The 19,190-nt window shown below is 35.8% G+C and overlaps 2 protein-coding genes across 4 annotated transcripts in view; one reads left to right on the forward strand and one right to left on the reverse strand.

Annotated features, from left to right (window-relative positions):
* Positions 1–2,068, forward strand: part of LOC140754375 (trehalose transporter 1-like protein) — a 58,574-nt gene extending 56,506 nt beyond the window's left edge. For all 3 annotated transcript variants that reach the window (XM_073089381.1, XM_073089382.1, XM_073089383.1), the window contains one exon: positions 381–2,068. In XM_073089381.1, coding sequence (XP_072945482.1) covers positions 381–1,540 — 1,160 coding nt within the window. In that variant the 3' untranslated portion in view covers positions 1,541–2,068. The remainder of the gene's footprint in view (positions 1–380) is intronic.
* The window catches only part of rg (A kinase anchor protein rugose), a 584,238-nt gene that overhangs the window by 74,189 nt on the left and 490,859 nt on the right, over positions 1–19,190 (reverse strand). Inside the window, exons 38-39 of the mRNA XM_073089384.1 lie at positions 4,178–4,295; positions 3,379–3,481 (exon numbers count right to left, since the gene is read on the reverse strand). Coding sequence (XP_072945485.1) covers positions 3,379–3,481; positions 4,178–4,295 — 221 coding nt within the window. The remainder of the gene's footprint in view (positions 1–3,378; positions 3,482–4,177; positions 4,296–19,190) is intronic.

Raw genomic sequence — 19,190 nt, forward strand, 5'->3', positions numbered from 1 at the left:
AATATTTTCAAGTTTTTGCGTCCGTTACGTTTTAGCCGTTTCTTGTTTGGACCAATAAAACATAAAAGTTTTGAAAATAAATTTCAAAATAGACTTACAGAAATCATGTTACGAAATCAGAGATTTATTTATAAAACAATGATTTGAACTTACGAAGGAGTCATTTGAATGCTCATTCTTCAATAGAAGAAGATTGATTTATCAGACAATATAGAAGCAATTTGAATGTTCTTATTGTTACGAAATAATGAAGCAATCGTAAATATTTGTGTATCAATGGTTATTGAACTTTTTGTTTCCCTTTTGTCAAACATTGATACCTTTAGCACTATTATAAACAAGTACAGACAAGTCCTAATTGAAAACATTTTATATTTCAGGTATGTCGACGGTCTCTTACATTTACGTGGCAGAGATCACGACGCCCGAGAAGAGAGGAGTGTTAAGCGCTTTGGGACCTGGGCTGGTGTCCACCGGGATATTCGTCGTTTATTCCCTGGGAGCATTCATCCATTGGAGAAAAGTTGCAGCTATTTGCGCCGGATTCTCCTTACTAACGCCATTCCTCATGTACTTCGTGCCAGAATCGCCTCTCTGGTTAGCGTCTAAGGGCCAGATGAAGGAAGCTTATAACGCGATGTTCTGGTTACGGCAGAACAACAGCACTGCTCAGCAAGAACTCATGGAGTTCACGAAAGACCGAAAGAGTGGTGAAACAATGACTTTCAAGCAGAAAATGAGACTGTTCACTAGAAGAAGCGTGCTGAAACCGTTCGCGTTGCTCATCGTTTTCTTCATATTCCAAGAGATGTCTGGAATCTACGTGATTTTGTACTACGCTGTAGATTTCTTTAAGTCTGTCGGCACCAGCGTCAACGAATTCACCGCTTCTATAATCGTCGGTGGTGTGCGAGTGTTTATGGGAGCCGTGGGTGCTTGCCTCATCAATAGTTTTAGACGAAAGACTTTGGCGACCGTTTCTGGTCTATTGTTAGGCGCTGCGATGATGGGTGCAGCTATTTGCGATAGTTTGAATGGACCACCTCTAGTGAAGTTAGCCTGTGTGTTACTTCACGTATCCTTCAGTATGGTCGGGTTCCTTCAACTGCCCTGGATTATGTCCGGGGAGTTATATCCTCAGGACATTAGGGGAGTGATGTCAGGTGCGACATCGTGTTGCGCTTACGTCCTTATCTTCTTCAACATTAAGACTTATCCTCAGTTAGAGAAATTGCTAACCAGCAACGTAACATTGTACCTCTTCGCTGTTTGCGCTCTATTCGGGGCGTTGTATTGTTTGTTGTTCTTGCCGGAGACTAAGGGGAAGACTTTGAGTGAAATCATGAGGCAATTTGATGAGGAGAAGAAAGACGTAGATCCTGAAGCGGGTTACGAGAAAAAATCTAATATGGAAGGCAGACCGGTACAAAGGAGACATAGTGCTGGTGCGTCAGTTTCCTTGGAAAAGAACAACGATATATTTTCACCGCAATGGGTGCAAAAGGAAAACGAGAGAAGTACAAAAGGCAGTAAAGAGTAGATTAGTTGTACTCGTAGCGGTATCGATCCAAAGGCTTGAGCAAATATTACTTAGCGATAGGCGTTGTTACGTTGTACAGTTACTATTTATGAAATGATATAAACTGTTTTGTGATCAGTATTATAGGTATTTTCCCGTGTATGTTGTTTTATAGTTACTAATGCTACATTCCATTGAGTTAGTGATAGTTCATACAAGGTGACGTTTTTATATTGTGTATAATTATTTCTAAGTAAGTACAAATGATTGTGATTAATTATTGTGAGTCCAGCTTCGTATGGTATAAGATTTTGACTGTTTAGATAAATGTAAGCAATAAAAGTAAAATAATGGTAACTATTTTGTATATTTTTTGTATTAATTCATATGTATTATGTATATCAGATGCCTTTAACAGGGTGAACACACGTGCCTGAACTTTAATTAGGTATTTACAAAACTATGTAATATGTAATTTAAAAATGCTGTGATGAATTATTATGATAATTAACAATATTTTTGTGTGAATAAATCGTGTGCTGTTTTTAATGTCTGTTTTATTTACAATACTGTAAATACTCGTAGTTTACTTCAGCAATGAAGTAAATATTACACTTCTTAAATTACACCCCAACGTCACGGTAGTACATACTTATTACAGATACCATTGATTCTTCGTAAAATACATACCTTCAAGTTTATCATAAATAATTAATTAACGAAAGAATATATTCTGAACAAAAATATTAGCCTAAGTTTTGTACCAGGACAAATCACTACGGGTGATTTCCTTTTCTACGTCAGTTTTAAACAAAAAACAAGAACAATAATATATTTACTTCCACAATCTAAAGTAGTCATTTAGCGGCAAATTTAGGAACTTGGGCATAGAAAAGTAGATTCATTGGTGATTTATCTTAATTATTCCATTATATTCAACTTTTTACATGATAACGTGGACATATTCAATTACGCCGATACCCACTTCAAAATTCAAGTTGTTTTACTTACATTCCTCATTAATTAAGAATTATTATTACAGTCAATAAAATAGTTGCAACTATAACTGAAGTCGGTACCTATGGTAGCGCCATCTGTTAACATAACGTGAAGGTCCTGATAGTAGGTTGATAACAAACTGTGTTTAACACGCTTCCTGCAAAGCCTTTTAGTGTAAACGTATTTTGATAGATGGCAGCACTCGCTACGACCTCTACCTATTACTAACGCTGAGTGTAAATAAAGAGATAAACATGTACGATTATTTATATAAATATCCAAAATAATTGATATCTAGGTAATATACAAGCGATTTATGTACAAAGTAATATGCATAGTTTTTATGTACAAAGTAATATGCTTGCAACTTTTTTAACTAAATCATCACTTTTACTTGCATCTAACACTCTAACTTTATTTAAAGGATTCATATAAATTTATGTTAACTTCTTTCTTTTCCTAAAATTTAAACTTTTTAGTTTAATTGATAAATTATTATACATTGTTAGCATTATAAAAGAAGTGCACACGACCGCTTAAACACTTAATAATTACTTTTTCCATATAATTCTGTGTAATTTTTGAGACAAAACATCTCATCAAAGTATGTAACTATTAAGTTACATATACTCCGAATATTTAAGTCTTCTCTTGAAATTATGAAAACATAAAAATCAAAAATTAAAATCTATTTCGAGTAATACGAGACGCTGATTTCTTGTCACGACGTATTTGTAGAGTTCCAACTTCCATATAAAAAAAAGTTTGAACAAGTTCTTTATTACATACTAGATTGAATTGTTCAATGTACGTATGTACGAGTACAAGTATACAGTTGGGTGCAAATAAATAGTACTCACCTGGTCTGCGGGATGCCGTACTTGATGCCGACGCCGACCCTGGGCAGCGCCTTGATCACTTTCTTCACCGTCGCCTGGTCCGGGAACGCGAAGAATATTGACGCTGGAATACGAAAAAGTAATGATTTACACTTCACACAAGTATTTTTTTGTGAGTTTTGTGGAAGCACAAAATTGCGGTAGAGAATAATTTTTATGAAATTGAATTCGCAAAGGAGCAAACCATGAGAAAGTAGGTGTTCACTGTACTCGTAGCATGAATATCTGTAATCAGTCCTAAAAAGGGTTGTAATCCTACTTGAAGTTACAAAAAGGGATTAAGTTTGAACACTGAACTGTTTTTGTGTTACCACACTTTTTAAATTTAATTGAGGTAAGGATACTAAACTAAGGATCCTCTTTCGAAACTTTTTAACTTAGTTAGTCTGGGAACCAGGTACTAGATGCGTTGCTGCCCCGGTGGACAAGCATCTTAATGATGGCAACTGTATGCCTATCCATGTACCTACCTATTAGGTAAAAGATGTGATTCTAACTGGCACCTTAAGATATCTATAAAATCGGTCTATATCTGAGCTATCAAGTTAACATTATATTATATCATATAAATAATATCAGATAAATAATATCATTTGTAAAATTAAATGCCGTTACAATTGACTATTTAGTTTTTTAAAACTCATAATGCGAAATTATAGTTCCGATACGGTCCATGGGGGCGCTGTGTGAGCGTATTCGTAAACTTGAACGTTTTCGAGCAAACTTAAAAACTCATACATAAGGACAGAGGTATACTCACTCCTGCTTGCGAGGAACATCTCTATGGCGACGCTCTGCAGCAGGTACCGGCGCGAGAAGATCGCGCGGATCTCGCTGAAGTACCATTTGCCGTGCAGGTGCTCGCAGTACTTCAACACCTGGAAACAACAAATGAGTTATGTACAGTTACAGGTTTATATTTATGCATTATTTCTTTACTTTTGGCAATGTTTTACAATATTATTTAGAAAAAAATATTTAGGTACTTAAATGTATTTATCATGTTAATTTTGTAACATTATTTCTTGTGGTTTCAACTTGAATATAAGGAACTTTTTTCATATCGAACTAAATACCTAATCCTTAGGTTCACTGTTATGTTTTATTTTGTTTCACTTAAGTATGGAATTTTATGAAACAAGATTCTTCTTTCTTATAGTTCAATTAATAGCTGAGACACGTTTTGAGCGTTTATGAGTACGATGACATCGTGGAACGCTTTAAAAAGATGCACATGTAATTTAAAAAATATACTTTTTATATTAAGAATAATACCAAGATCATTTAAATAAAGTTGTTAATGGATAACTGACAGCCAACAACCCATAATGGACACTTTGTGTAATAAAACCTATAATTACAATAAAAGTAAAAATAAATCTATCATCCAACACGGCGAGCTCGTAAACCGAACGCACGATCGTAAAGTCTGTTTCGGGCCTAATCGTCTATTTAAGAATGAGAGATGTCTTCAACAACACTTTCATCAACGTATTAGAAGGTGTTGACAATTGGTTACGTTACTATCTTCGTTAAAAGCTATTAATAATATATATCCCGGTTATTAATAATATAATCAACCTGTCTATAGTTTTACCTGCCAAAGATCAACAATTTGACAATTTCTCTATACTAGAAATTGACAAATAGTTGAATAGATTGAGTATAAATAACGGGTAAAAGTGATATCTATGTGAAGTTTTGTTTTTTAGCCAAAATTTTAGGAAAGATTACTTCTTTAGGAATTAGTTTCATTAGATTCACTGTCTGACCATTTGCTTCTACAAGTACCTCCCTACATTGTCCCTGTAGTTCCGGGACCAGAATAGGGCTACGGTATCCCCTGCCTGTCGTCAGAGGCGATTAAAAGGGGTTTCTGGGGTTGCGGGCGGTAAGAGTGGGAACTCAAACCGCCCGGCCAGCAACCCCAGGAAGGACCAGGGGGTTTTAGTATAACTCTGTGTCGCTCCCACGACACCGGGTACCTTTCGAAGGTTTCCCCGTCGAAAACAAAAAAACAAAAAAAAAAGTATCTATCTACATATAAAAAATGTGTAGGTACCTTACTATCTTTTTAATTTGTAATCCTTACTAATATTATAAATCCGAAAGTTACTCTGTCTGTCTGTCTGTCTGTCTGTCTGGTTGTCTCTTCTTCACGCCTAAACCAGTGAACCGATTTTAATGAAATTTTGTACAAAGATAGTCTGAGACCCGAGAAAGGACATAGGATAGTTTTTATCCCGGAAATCCCACGGGAACTAGGGATATCTAATATCGATTAATCGGAGAATCGATCTTTTGGACCAAAAAAATCGATTATTTTAATCGATATTAGTAAAGATTGAATCGTAAACTATGAATTTGATCAAGTCTTTAGCAAATTTGTTGTTCATGAGCCCACGAAGGTTCCGGAGTTACGACCAATTTTCGCCGCCACTGTCGTTCCAATGAAGGTACGAATTTTCTGTTTTATATTATGTTGTATGTCATCTTACTTTCTTTTAAACGCGGGCGAAGCCGCGGGCAAAAACTAGTTGTTAATTATAGTATTAAAGTAGTAAAATGTTCGTTACAATGTTAATATACTAACGAATACAGTAAACTAATTCTGTGAGCAGTTTAATAGGTATCAAGTTACAGCCTAGGTGTCGGGTTTCAGTGGCACTACCACTTGCGCCGGTAAATTGCTTCATAAATTATGTATCTCCTGCTAATTGGTAAAGTAATAGATTATTTATTTAATCTGGTTTCTTAGTATTAAATTCTCGGTTAAGAGTTTAGACTTACAATTTTCCTATTAGAAACGTTTTGAATTTCAAATTAAATTTTGAATTCAATCAATAATATAGATATCAACTAGAAAATATGCATTCATACGTACATTAAAATAAATTATATAATAAGATTGAATACATTTTACTTATTTGTCTTTGAAAACTAGAAGTTATTGAATTTTTGAATTCAATCAATAATATAGATATCAACTAGAAAATATGCATTCATACGTACATTAAAATAAATTATATAATAAGATTGAATACATTTTACTTATTTGTCTTTGAAAACTAGAAGTTATTGAATTTCTTATATAAAACAGTTTTATCTAGGGATACTTAACGGGTTTAGAATAGTTAGGTACCTACAGTTCAAATAGGTACATGATCTCTACTATTTTCTCTATACAAAAGTAATATCGAGATATCTTTTCGAATCAAACCTGACGCTATTGCAAAAATGCACGCGAGACCTACCAGCCATCCTGTCTTCCAAGCTCCTTGCACGTATCTAAATGGTTTGGAAACACGCGACATTATCCAAATATAGAATGTTAGGTTAAAACAATTGCAGCCAAACATAGATGCATTTTATTATTCTTGAGGAATAACATGATCGTCTCATAGGTTAGTCAGCCGGCATCCACACCCTTTCATCGAAATGAAAGAACTTCGTGCTAGAAATTGCTAAAAATCGTGCTTGGTGTACCAATCGGTGGTACCTTCCCAATCGAACTATTCTACCATCTTTCTATATGCCAACCAAAAGATAGTCACAAAAAAGCAAGTGGTATATTACTTAAACTTTCAGATATAGATCCTATATGACGACTCGCGTGGCGTGCGTTTACCATATCCGTTCGACATCCTGGTTTGAGAGCCTGGGTTCGATCATCGGCCAGCCAAACAGTTTAATGATAAATTCAGATGTATGTTCTAGGTCTGGGCTGTTGTGTAGTCCTGTGTGTGTCTATGAACATGACACAGGCAATCAGAGTGTGGAGCATAGCCCGATGTGTGAATCTACTCATGTGTATAAAGCTTCATTGAAAAAAAAGTTCTACATATAGATACATCCATTAGGAATCAAACCCGGAGCGTGGGGTGGCGACGTCCGATTCAATTGTAACGCAATTTGTCAGCCGGCCTGTGTTCCCTCGCCCCCACGCACCCCCGGGGCTCGGAATATGAGCCGAGAGCATGTTTGTTTGTTGTTGCATTGTTGTATTGTTTAGGGTGTGGGGGTGCAAAGGTAATTACGGCTCTAATGGGTACACGTGGTTTTGTTTATAAAGTGATGTAGCCGAAACAAAAATCGTGATACAAAAAAATATACTTTTATATTATAATTTTTAGATTGGTAGCAGAAAATAAGCAGAGCTCATCTGATGGTATGGATGGTTCTGGTGCTGTTTAGGTGTTATTTACAGATGTCCATATATGGCGGTAACAAGACTTTGGTCTTACCACACTTTTTGGAACAGAACAGTGAATACAACAAAAAGAAGAAACGTTCTCTTATTTTTTAATATAATTCGACATGACGTGGTATTAGCTACTCATATAGTTCCTCCGAATATGTCCAATAAGGAATACAATCTTTATTCAATACAAACTGTTTACTTAAGTTTCAGTAGGTACTTCGAAAATTTATTGAACTTATATAAAAACAATGATATTAATTGTCCAAACGGACTCATACTAATCCTTTCATTATATTATGCCAAGTAATCGCTATTATACACTTGGATGCGTGACCACAAAATAACTTGTTATTCATGAATACCAGAATAACAGAAGCACAGGGCAGTTCATTAAAAGGCGATAAGGCACGTATAATATTACATCAGATTTATAATATCCTAGTCGCATGGGGTATAATTGTTACACAAATGAATTATATTTTCATCGTGGTTTAAAGGTGTGAATTTGTGACGATGTAGGTTAGTTTATGTAAGTGCTGAGCCAAGTTTAAATTCAAGTCATTGTCATTATTTCGTGACGTCAAACTACATATCATACGAAGTGCGTATACCATAACCACTTCACACGCCTCGCTACTAAACACCACACAAATGATAAATGATTAACGTCAAACTAATCGCTACAACGCATGATGCGTGACCGGCGAACAATTTGCCACGAGCTGATAACCGACAGAGCTGAATGGATAAAGCACGGATACATTAGCGAACGTGGACGTACTAAGCAAATAGACTCCTAATGAAGGATTTAGGAGGGTATCGACCCTTTCCAATTATTTGTCGATAAAAGTTCACAGTGGCAGTTCACTGCTAGGTCTCTCTTATGATTTAGACGTTTCCGTATTTAGCCATATGTATTGGTAACATTTCATTTCATGGCATTTCTGACATACCATCAGTCCAATAGACATAATGAAAATTTGAGAAACCACGCCTACGAATATTATAGATCTTATGTATTGTGCGCTTGCTTGCTTGCCCATTTAGTATTGGTACAATAGCTACGAGTAGATCTAAACCAGTAAGATAAACATATTATCTATGATCTCAGAAAAAGAATTTAAAATTTCGTAGATTAAGAGTTTATTATTTTAGTTGATCTATGTTAATAACTAATGCGTCCCCATCACGCCACGAGATGAGTGGGCGCCGCAGATTATGTGAAAATGACACGTGCTCCATTGAATTATGCGCCTCTGGTCTTTGTTCTGGTGGATTCATGAATTTAGCGAAATTTATTGTGATTGCCAATTATGTTTAATGACTGTTTTCATTATTTTAGGGGTGTGTTAGGGAAAAATCAGCTGTTGATAATGTTTCTTTTTTATTTGAAAACATTGAATTAAATCCAGAAACTTCTATTCATAATTAACCTATATTGTAGATATTGATTGGAAAGGAAGGCTGGGCTTATATAAGATAATAGCAGTAGTTATGTTTTATTAGGAAATAAGTTCACACACATTTTATACAATTTGTAGTGTGCAAGAAATAATCGCAAAAGTCGACGTGTAGCATATTCTGGATGCTTCACTTTGTAACAGCTCCAACGCAAGGTAAGAATTATCCAAATGTAAAGTATATTGGATTATTGACACGAGAAGTACCAGGGGCGCAAGAACTTTAGGAGTCAACGCACGTACTCTTCAACACGTTTCTCTTTTACGGTTTTTTTCGCGCAGATCAACACCTGATTAGCGTTAGCCGCTGACTCCCAAGTACTAGGGGCGCAGCGCTGCGGCGCGATGGTTATCTCGCTCGTAAATAAGGTGCCGCGGTGACAAGTGCGCCCATTAGGGACCGGCCGGCGAAAAAAGGACGCGCGACCTCTTGTGTACGGTGCGCACAATAGTTAAGTATTCAAAATATAATAGTACTTAGTATTTTTAATGCATAAGCAATAAGCTTTGCCAACGACTTCGTACGCGTAAATTATAAAAATGAAAAATAATACAAACAGAATGTCAAGTACAAAATTTCATATCTTTGTTTGGTTTAAAATAGACAGTTTTCAAACAAACGTTAAAGTATTTTATATATCAGGGGTGGATTTTCCGAAAATCCTTTCTTAAAGCTCACTTACCTACCCTATCTAAAGAACTTATGTGCAAAATTTTAGAATTCTCGGTTGCGGGGATGAAATACGTTACTGTTTGGTACATTATCTTTATTACTTTACAATGTGCGTTATAAATAAGGGTTGTACACTAAAAAGTTCAATTTATCAAAAATACTTGCTGACTTTTGTGCGCATCGTACGAACAAATGGTCGTAAAATGAACTTCGTCCATGGGAAATGTAAATTAAGCTGAAATTGTCATCGAATACGGTGTGCACATCGTGTGTGAACTCGTACTACTGACTGTTATAGATTGGGACAGATCTGCAGGACTGTAGGGTGACAATCATCAAGTAATGCACTAAGTAACTCCTGAAGCAGCCTTAGCTAGGATTTTTTAAATAATATATTTTATCAAAATGAAAACTACAATAAAAACGAGCACGTAGTCTATTTGATGGTATGGTAAGAGGTCACTGCCGTCAAGTCACAGTCAAAGTCAGAAATATTTTATTAAAAGTAAATTATTTACAGAACTCTTTTAGAAGCTGTATGTAACCTAAAGCTATGCAATATATATGATACACATATGCTTTGGTAACTATACCATAGGTAGGTAATGCATAGAGAAAGGAGAATTTATTTATTATAATTTGATAGCATGAGTAATAATTACCAAACGTAAGTAATTATATTACTTCATTTTATCTTTTACTTAATAAATAAATTGGTCGATAGGCTATTGTATTTAACCTTTAAACTCTACATCTATAGAGTACTTGTAGAGTTGATGTGGTGATGTTGTTCTTTTTCAGTGATTTCAAATTTCATAGTAAGGGCTATATTTTGTTTCACAATATTTAAAACAGCCTGTCCACATTCGAAATCAATAAATCAACGTGGTCACCATAACCAAAGGTGTCCCCAAAGCCCTTAATTACATCTGTCCACTTATAGTTTCCTTTAATGGGCGATCCGATGGGTTCCAGAGACACCACGATGTTTATTCAATTAGATAGACGCTTCTCACACTTGCCCTAATTTATTTATCTACTGCCTTCCTATCGTGGTTCCGTTCGTCTAAGCTGTTATGTTTCACGGAGAAATAGTAAACATGCTATATTAAAAATAATTCTTTTATTTCGTGTGAATTCATTTATTCGAATAATTTAGTAAATATTACGTAATTTCTTCCACAAAATTGTCATGTGGCATCAAACTAAGAGATCTAGTATGTATTTCTAATATTATGATGATCTACATACTAGTCTGATGAATACAGGTCTGTGAGTATGATGGAGTGCATGTAAATTTCGCGCATGGGAATTTGAAGTGATTATTTAAGCCACTTAATAATTAATTATTATTAACACTTACTGTAGTTAATGATTCTTGATAATTTGAACGACGGCAAATTTAAAACTATACACAGTGTAGTGGATGCTCAAAGTTACGGGTCTGAAGAAAAAACTGAAACAGCATAATTGGATTTAAAAAATCCAAGCCGGGTATCGAACGAATACATTAAAAAATATACATGTTTACCTACTTATTTTTGTCGATAGTGTCTTTTAGCTATACGAATAAATTTCTAAAAGTATCTACTAACGGTAAATGATAATCTACAGTTTGTTATCATAAAAAATATGATAACGCACTTGAAAAACAAAACCCAGGAACTATAAACGTTATTTCTTCTGGACAGAGACAGGATACGAGCAAACCATTGAAATCCCATGGGAGTGCGTGGAGGCCGCGGCGCTCGCTCTCTCCCACGGCGTAAATCGCGCAGACGACGACGTGAGGTTTCCACGGAGAAACGTTTTGCATGTCGCTGAAAGCCCGGGGAATGTTGACGACGATCTTGATGCATGGTGAAGATTACGAGGAGACGAAAAAGTGAAGACGTTTTACAAGATTCTTCAGGTGATAGGAATCGCTAACGTGTATATCATCTGTCGTCAAAGGACATTTGAAAAATGCATTCTCATATTTAGTTATGGAAAAGTTCTGCAAAATGATGTAGTTTCGCAATCTTTTTTACACAGTGTTTTTTTTATTTTATTTTTTTATTTCGGAATTTACGGACTTTAAAAGCCAATTCAAAAGAAACTCAACAACACTTCAACTATCTAGTTACTTCCGAAAGCATTCGGAATTAATTCTAAAAATCATATCATAGAGCTCTACTACATAGGCTTGTTTTTATTGCGCTGAAAAATAGAGCTGTGAAGTATTGTATTAGAATTTAAAACATAAACGTTTAAACTGTCCGAGAATTGCAGTTTATTCCTACCCAAACCCTTTTCATAGCAAGATGGAAGTAGATGCACGCATACGCAAACACGATAATTATGTTTATCGTATCTATACAGTCGCACGCAAAGATTGTTTAAAAATAAAAGGTCCGTCACATCATCCGTATAAAGACGAAGATTTCTTATGTCCGCTGGAGAGTTTGGAGCGAACGAATGAATAATTAAAGGCAAGCGTTTAGAGCTAATTCCTGTAAACGGTGGCGTGTCGCAACGGCGGCCGCCAAAGGGAAGTCCTAATTAAATACTCGTACATCACCGTCGGCCGGGATTCGAACCCGCTACCGCTATAGCTGGAGACGTTACCACGGATTCTCGAGGGATAAGAGCATTTAAATTTGAAATGTGAATAATCTAAAACATACATTCTAGTACAAAGTAGAATGAACATAATTTATTTCGTTAGCGTTCTTTTGAGTCAAAGAAATCAAACCCATAATAACATTTAAAAATGTTATTAATGTTTTAAAACGATAAATAAAACGTCTATATTTTTACAGTGGGCTCTATGAAAAATGTAAAAAATTAAGTTTCTCCGTGGCCATACCAATGCTATTGCGTAAAACGGGCACAGTAATTACTGTTTACATGTGATACAAAATTACACCATTTATTCGTTATCACAACTCACAAATTTCTCGTTCGACCTACAATTCCCATTCGACAACCGGTAGTAACGGTCGCCCGCGCCCTATTTTGCAGTTTGTCATCCCGAATGGTTAATAAATTCCCTGTCATCGCATCTCTGCTCGCCTCCGCCTCACGACTATTCTCGGATCCAAACTTTTTTTACACCCGCTCCACTTTATTTTTTTCCATAAAAGTTCCCGAATAAATCTCTGTCTATTGAAACGAATGGCGAAGAAATTGAATAATATATTATTATGGATATTTTCACGGTGTTATTTTCGGTTTCAAACGCACGTCGTATTTAATATGACATGAAAGGATTCAAGGTGGTGGATAACTTTATAAGTGAACTAAAAATAATCAAATTTTCAGGAGTATTTTCGAATTATTTCAAGATGAAGCTGTTACTGGTCGGTTGGTCTTGTTTATGATATATGATTAGAGGCCGATCGCATTTGGAATTCACGAAATTAAATCGAAGTTAAGATCTTTAACCAAAAGTCTGCACACTGGTCTGGAAGATATGTTCGTGCTGAAGACTTCGGTACCTATTCACCCCATTTTAATATAACACTCCATTCATAAGTATAAAGACATTTGAGAAACTCACCCAAATATCTACGTTTTCGGCGACTAATCGAATATCAGATCAGACTTTAAACAGTACAGTTCCTTTATAGTTTCATCAAATATCCTAGAAAAAAAGACACCAATACCGTTCACTGAATTTGGTAATTCGAATACGACTTCGCAAATATATCATCCAAAAACAAGACAACAACGTCTTCTCCCCATATCTCAAACACCATTTCACACCTAATCCGGTCCAAATGTATACACGATAGGCTCTTCCTTTTTCCTTCCAAAAACATAAAATATGTCAGTACAAAGCCGCAGCTATGCACCGTGCGATTTACGCGCGGGGATCAGTTAAACGCGACAAGTTACGATGGCTGTCATCTCTGGATTACCGGGGATTAGCACTTCTACGAGCCGTGACGGGAGTACCATACTAACCATATATCATTATTATGAAGCCGCAAATTGGTGTTTCGTTGGAGTGTGTCGACAAATTTGTTAGACTGGTGGTTTAATGATAATCGGATACCTAGAATTAATTTATCGCCATCACGGCGAAGAAAAGCATAGTAGGTTAGTACCTAGTCTTGTAATAACTCAATAGTTTCCGATTAGCGGAGAGACATGCTCTAGACAGTAGGATATCGATGGTTTACATATACCTAATGGTTAAGGGTTTTATTTTAATTAACTGCCCATGTGTGGTGTAGCCCCCCATTTATAAAGATAATTAACCGAACCAAATCATAGGCAGGTACTTATACTTGTACCTACTTATTTAAGTCTTTGTGGACGATCGTAGATTGATGCCGAATTCTACCTTTGATTGATTACAGATGTCCATGTGCGGCACATAGATAAGTAAAGATTACTCACTGCTAACAAGAAGATGTACCCAGTTTTGAGAATTGAAATAGTTGCGTAAAAAAGTTTTGCCACGTCTCCGTGATAAAATGTCGCTAAAATATTTGAAATAATTATTTATTTATTACGTAAATTACGTAATTATTACGTAAATTAGTTATTTATTCGTAAATTTTCTCTAAAAATGTTTTTATTTGCCAAGGATTCAAAAAAAGAACTTACTAAAATAATCCGTTTGTAGCTTCATTCAATTTCAAGGCGGCGAAGTATCTTTACTAATCTATGGTGCGGCATTGATCTCTTACCGTCAGATCCAGTGCATACCTACTACATAGTTTGCTCAATTTCATATAGAAATATAATTAGATATTATACTCAAAGAAACGTAACAAAACAAGAAAGGTAGATTTCACGAAAACATAAACGGAAAGCGAAGTTAATTAGAAATAGTCGTCGTAATAAGAACCGGAAGGGGGCGCTACGGTGGCGCCGCCGTTTAGAACACGTGCTTTGAATTATTTTGTATGGTTCACGAAGATTTTAATTCAGTTATGGTAAAGTTAAGTTAAATGCTTTTGACTTTCTTATGACAGTTATGTTGGGAATTATTTGATTTTAAGCGACAACTTGACATATTATGTATAGGTACCTACAGCCAAATTTACCTATAATAACGTACTCGTATAAAGTACCCGACTTGTAAGGAACTCGATATTCGTCGTCGATTCTTCAGTGTTTCACAGCTGGGCTTGAGTCTCCTCGCAAGGTAAGAGGGGTTCGGTCATAGTCCACCGCGTTTGCCAAGGGCCTATTGGTAGACTTCACATACTTTGATAACTTTCTTTAATATCTCTCAGCAATGCGAATATCCTCACGATATTTACTTTTATTGTTAGAGCAAGTGGATTAGTGGAGATTTGAACTTCAGTCCAAGGTTTAAACGAGAAGTCGAATTTCAATAACTAGAGTTCACTAGACTATCACTACTGTACATTAAATAGGTCGTGAATAATCTCAGAAAATTTTCGGCGAAAACATGCTACCCCTCTTAGCATTGTGGTTCCGTACGACATGAACCCCGTAAGACCCATTCACCCTACACTTAAGACCTACACACTCAAACAAAACCTACATAGGTACTTACACCTACAATCAAAAGTCAATACAACATCCGTACCTCAGAGCCACATAAACCCTAATCACGTCCACGCGTATAAATCTATGTTATCTCCAATACAAATAGATAGTTCCCCGGTAGCGGCGTTATCGACTGACACGGGTTCCGCAGCGCCGCCTCGTAAACCCTGTGCTCTGTTATCTGCGCAGCGTTTATCGCTGTTAACCCGTAAATGTTAACCCGTTGTTGTTGTTTTTATTTATTGGGTTAAACAAAATTGATGATTGGGATATATTTGACGGAGGTCAGTTTGATCGTTAATGTAGCAATATGAAAAAGTAGGTACTTAGGCATCTAGATAGGTAAAGTAGAAAATTGTTGATTTAGGTATAGACATAGGAAGAGGTATTTTTTTTAAAGTTTAAGCTAAGTACCTATAGATTCAAGAATAGAGTAGAAACTGTGGATTTAAGTATAGACCTATTTAACTAGAGGATATTTTTTAAATTTAAGCTAAGTATAAGTAAATAGATAGTTCCCCGGTAGCGGTGTTATCGACTGACACGGGTTCCGCAGCGCCGCCTCGTAAACCCTGTGCTCTGTTATCTGCACCGGCGTTTATCGCTGTTAACCCGTAAATGGTCACCGTTGGTGTTATTTTTATTTATTGGGATTAGGGTTAAATGAAATAGGTGATTGAGAAATATTTTATAGATATGTTTAATAGGTGAGCATTGGGGTCAATGGGATTTGGAACAATATGAAAAAATACTTAGGCACCAGTATTTACTCGTAGATTGTAGCTAATAAGTAAAGAAGATTTTTCTACTTCAAACATAGACAAAGTTTTGTTAGTTTTTTGTGTAATACCTACCTACGGGTACCTATAGGTCGGTACATCGTATTAGATTTAAGTTGAATTTTTCGAGTAGTTACCAAAACTTTTGCCATACTCAAGATGTTTTTTATAAGTGGTAGGTACAACCCGTGTTTTGCCACTACACTTGAAGTGATTTTTGGATATGTTAAGCCTAGCTCTGGCGACGACTATCTTTTCGTACCTAAGTATCAATTTAGCCACACAAATATTCATCATAAAATAACATAACGATGATGATTTAGGTTTTAGAAAGTCCAAATTTTAAACCAATTTAAGTGCAATAATAAAATAAATCGTGTGATGTATTATAAGAGATGAGATAAAATTTCATCGCTTTAGTGTTTAACATTAATTATTGAAAATTTTATAGTAAAGTTTTGTGGGTATCAAATTCAGTAAAGGTTAATAGTCACTGATATCCACTCAAAAACAAGTTTTATTGTTAAGCAGGAAAAGACGTATATTTTTATATCTATTAGCTATCAAATATGACAGCTATTAGCAAAATTAAAAATAATGAATGTGTGTACATAATTCTTTTAATTAATATCAATGGTTCTCAAACTTCGTCGATAAGTATAGGTATATTATGAACTTGTTCGTTTCAATGATATTGTGGCCGTTTATGCCGTCTAAATAAGACACTACAAACCGATATACTCATTTAAAAATCCCGAGTATCGCATAACAAAAAGCCCAATCGCACACAAGAACAAAGCCAGCGTCGGCTATCGGCCATCTTTATAATAATTACAACCGACTGAGACGTCTCAATCCACATCGCGCGATCGCGATCCCGAATCCAATTACCGTGCACCGAAATACCTTTGCGCTGGATGAAAAATAATTATCGAAAAAAAAATCAACTGTCGCACAACCCTATTATCGTGCGAGTGGACTTTAGGGAAATTGTACGTACGAGGTAGGTAATTTAAGTTGAAATTCAAGTGCAATGCGCAACGAGCCTTGCGCCGTATTTATTCTCGTCGGCTCTCCCTCGTGGGCGGGGTCTAACCCCCACCACGTGCCGCTGAAAGGGTGGGACGGCCGTCAGTCGCGCGCCGGCGGTGGGGGATGACAGATGTCCGTCCGCGCACATCTTTCATACGACACGATAGCGAATTCAATACACCATAAATATAATCTCGTTCAGGTCCTCATGGCATGGGCGTCGCTGACTTGCGACTATGGGAATTGGACTCGTTTTAATCGTCGTTTCCGTTTGGCTAGATGTTCAGTTATTTCGATCCAGTGACGCTACACTCAAACAGTTTGCCGTATTAATTATGAGCGCCCGTTGTGTTCCGATACGACGATCGTAAATTAGATAACGTATTTTCTTTTGGGATAGTAGAGGTCAATGTGCTATTATTTTATTTCTGGAAATAATGTGTTTGTGGTTGATTGCCGATGTAAATATCTATCTTTTTGATTAAACAAGATAGTAATGTCGTTTAGTGATGAGAAGTCATTCAGTAGTTCTTGGCTTGGCACACGAGACATTTTGACTGAATGCTCAACTCAACATTCCTACTATGATTCTACTCCTATCTAAGGTTGAATATAAGGTTGCCTAAATGTCAATAGGCTGTAGCGAACAGTGACATCACATAATACGTAATAAGGGCTACCTGTAAGCTCGTTTCTTTGACTATCTTTATTTTTTTCTAGCACGAAACATTATAAGTGATTTTAAACATTTCCATTTATATAGAGACCGGAAATAATAAATGAGAAAGAGAGTAATAGTTTACGAACAATAAATAACGAATATCTTTGAGTACATTTTGATTACTCATAAGATTTTAAAATTTACTTTTGAGTTAAATCATTATAAATAACTATTCTAGATACCTAAACAAATAGACACTTAGATTACATTTCATTAATTTATGTAAAAATTGGTGTATTGAATAATAATCCCTTATTATAAGGCGAAACACGTATCAATAACGTAACGTGTACCTACTGCCTACTTGAGCATTCAAGACGAATCCTTTAGAAGGATAATTTCAATCAGTTTATAGTAAGGCAATATTTTCTCAAACTTATACGTACGTATTATACAACTTATAGGTAGGTACTTATCGTAATGAGTTCTTTAAATTCAAATTACAGAGATAACCCGCACAACATATTGATTAGATTTGCTTAAGGCATGTCGACACGAAGCTTACTCGTACCTACTAAAACACTGTAAAATCACATCACAAATCACATCTTGAAAATGTATTGGTATTTAACAATTTAATTTACTGTTTGTAGGTATACTATCTAATTAATTGTATGTCAAACTTATTTAACTTAACAAACATTCGGTTTCATTGATAGAGAAGGTAGGTAAGGTACATTTATACGTCTCTACCTATTTTCTAAGTACGAATTCCATCACAGCTTACTTACTTAATACTTATTGGCATTATTGGCTTTAAGTTGAATTGAAGTAGGTAGTACTTAAATTACCTAGCCTATCGTCTAATATTAAGCGACTGATAGACTAGACAATTTAAATCGATGGGTCTATATGGAATGGGTCATTATGGAATTTTGTTTAGTCCTTCACCTTACATTGATATGTCTTAAGAATTGGTTTTCGTTGATTGATACGTGTCTCAGGGAGGTTAATAGGAGATGTTGAAATAATGATGATAGCTTACAAATATAAATAATAGACACAGTAGGCACCTACCTATGGTAGAATTTATAGTGTGATTACCAAAGTCAAAAAGTGTAGTTGTCAGGACTAAATCAATGTGTTTATCTCTTAGCGCAGTTCCTATTAAATACCTAAATAATTCCGCTACATAAAGATGGGTATGTAGTTTATTCCTAGAATAATAATTTGCCAAAAATATGCGCAAATTTCGGTAACTCTGAGAAGATATGACAATTTATAAACTACCTAAAGCGTACCAAAAATGGTTACCTAGCAAGTAATAACTCAACCCGAAGGCTACATGAGTAGGGGTAGGCTTCATCCAGTAGGACGCGCAGGGCGGACTTCCGGCGGAAGTGGGCGGGGCGGCACCGACGCCATTTTGCGGGTGCCGCGCGTGCGCCTCGCGGGC

This window comes from Epargyreus clarus, unplaced genomic scaffold (genome assembly GCF_041222505.1).
Source record: "Epargyreus clarus isolate Ecla_fem2 unplaced genomic scaffold, WU_Ecla_fem_2.2 ptg000029l, whole genome shotgun sequence".
Taxonomy (NCBI): Eukaryota; Metazoa; Arthropoda; class Insecta; order Lepidoptera; family Hesperiidae; genus Epargyreus; species Epargyreus clarus.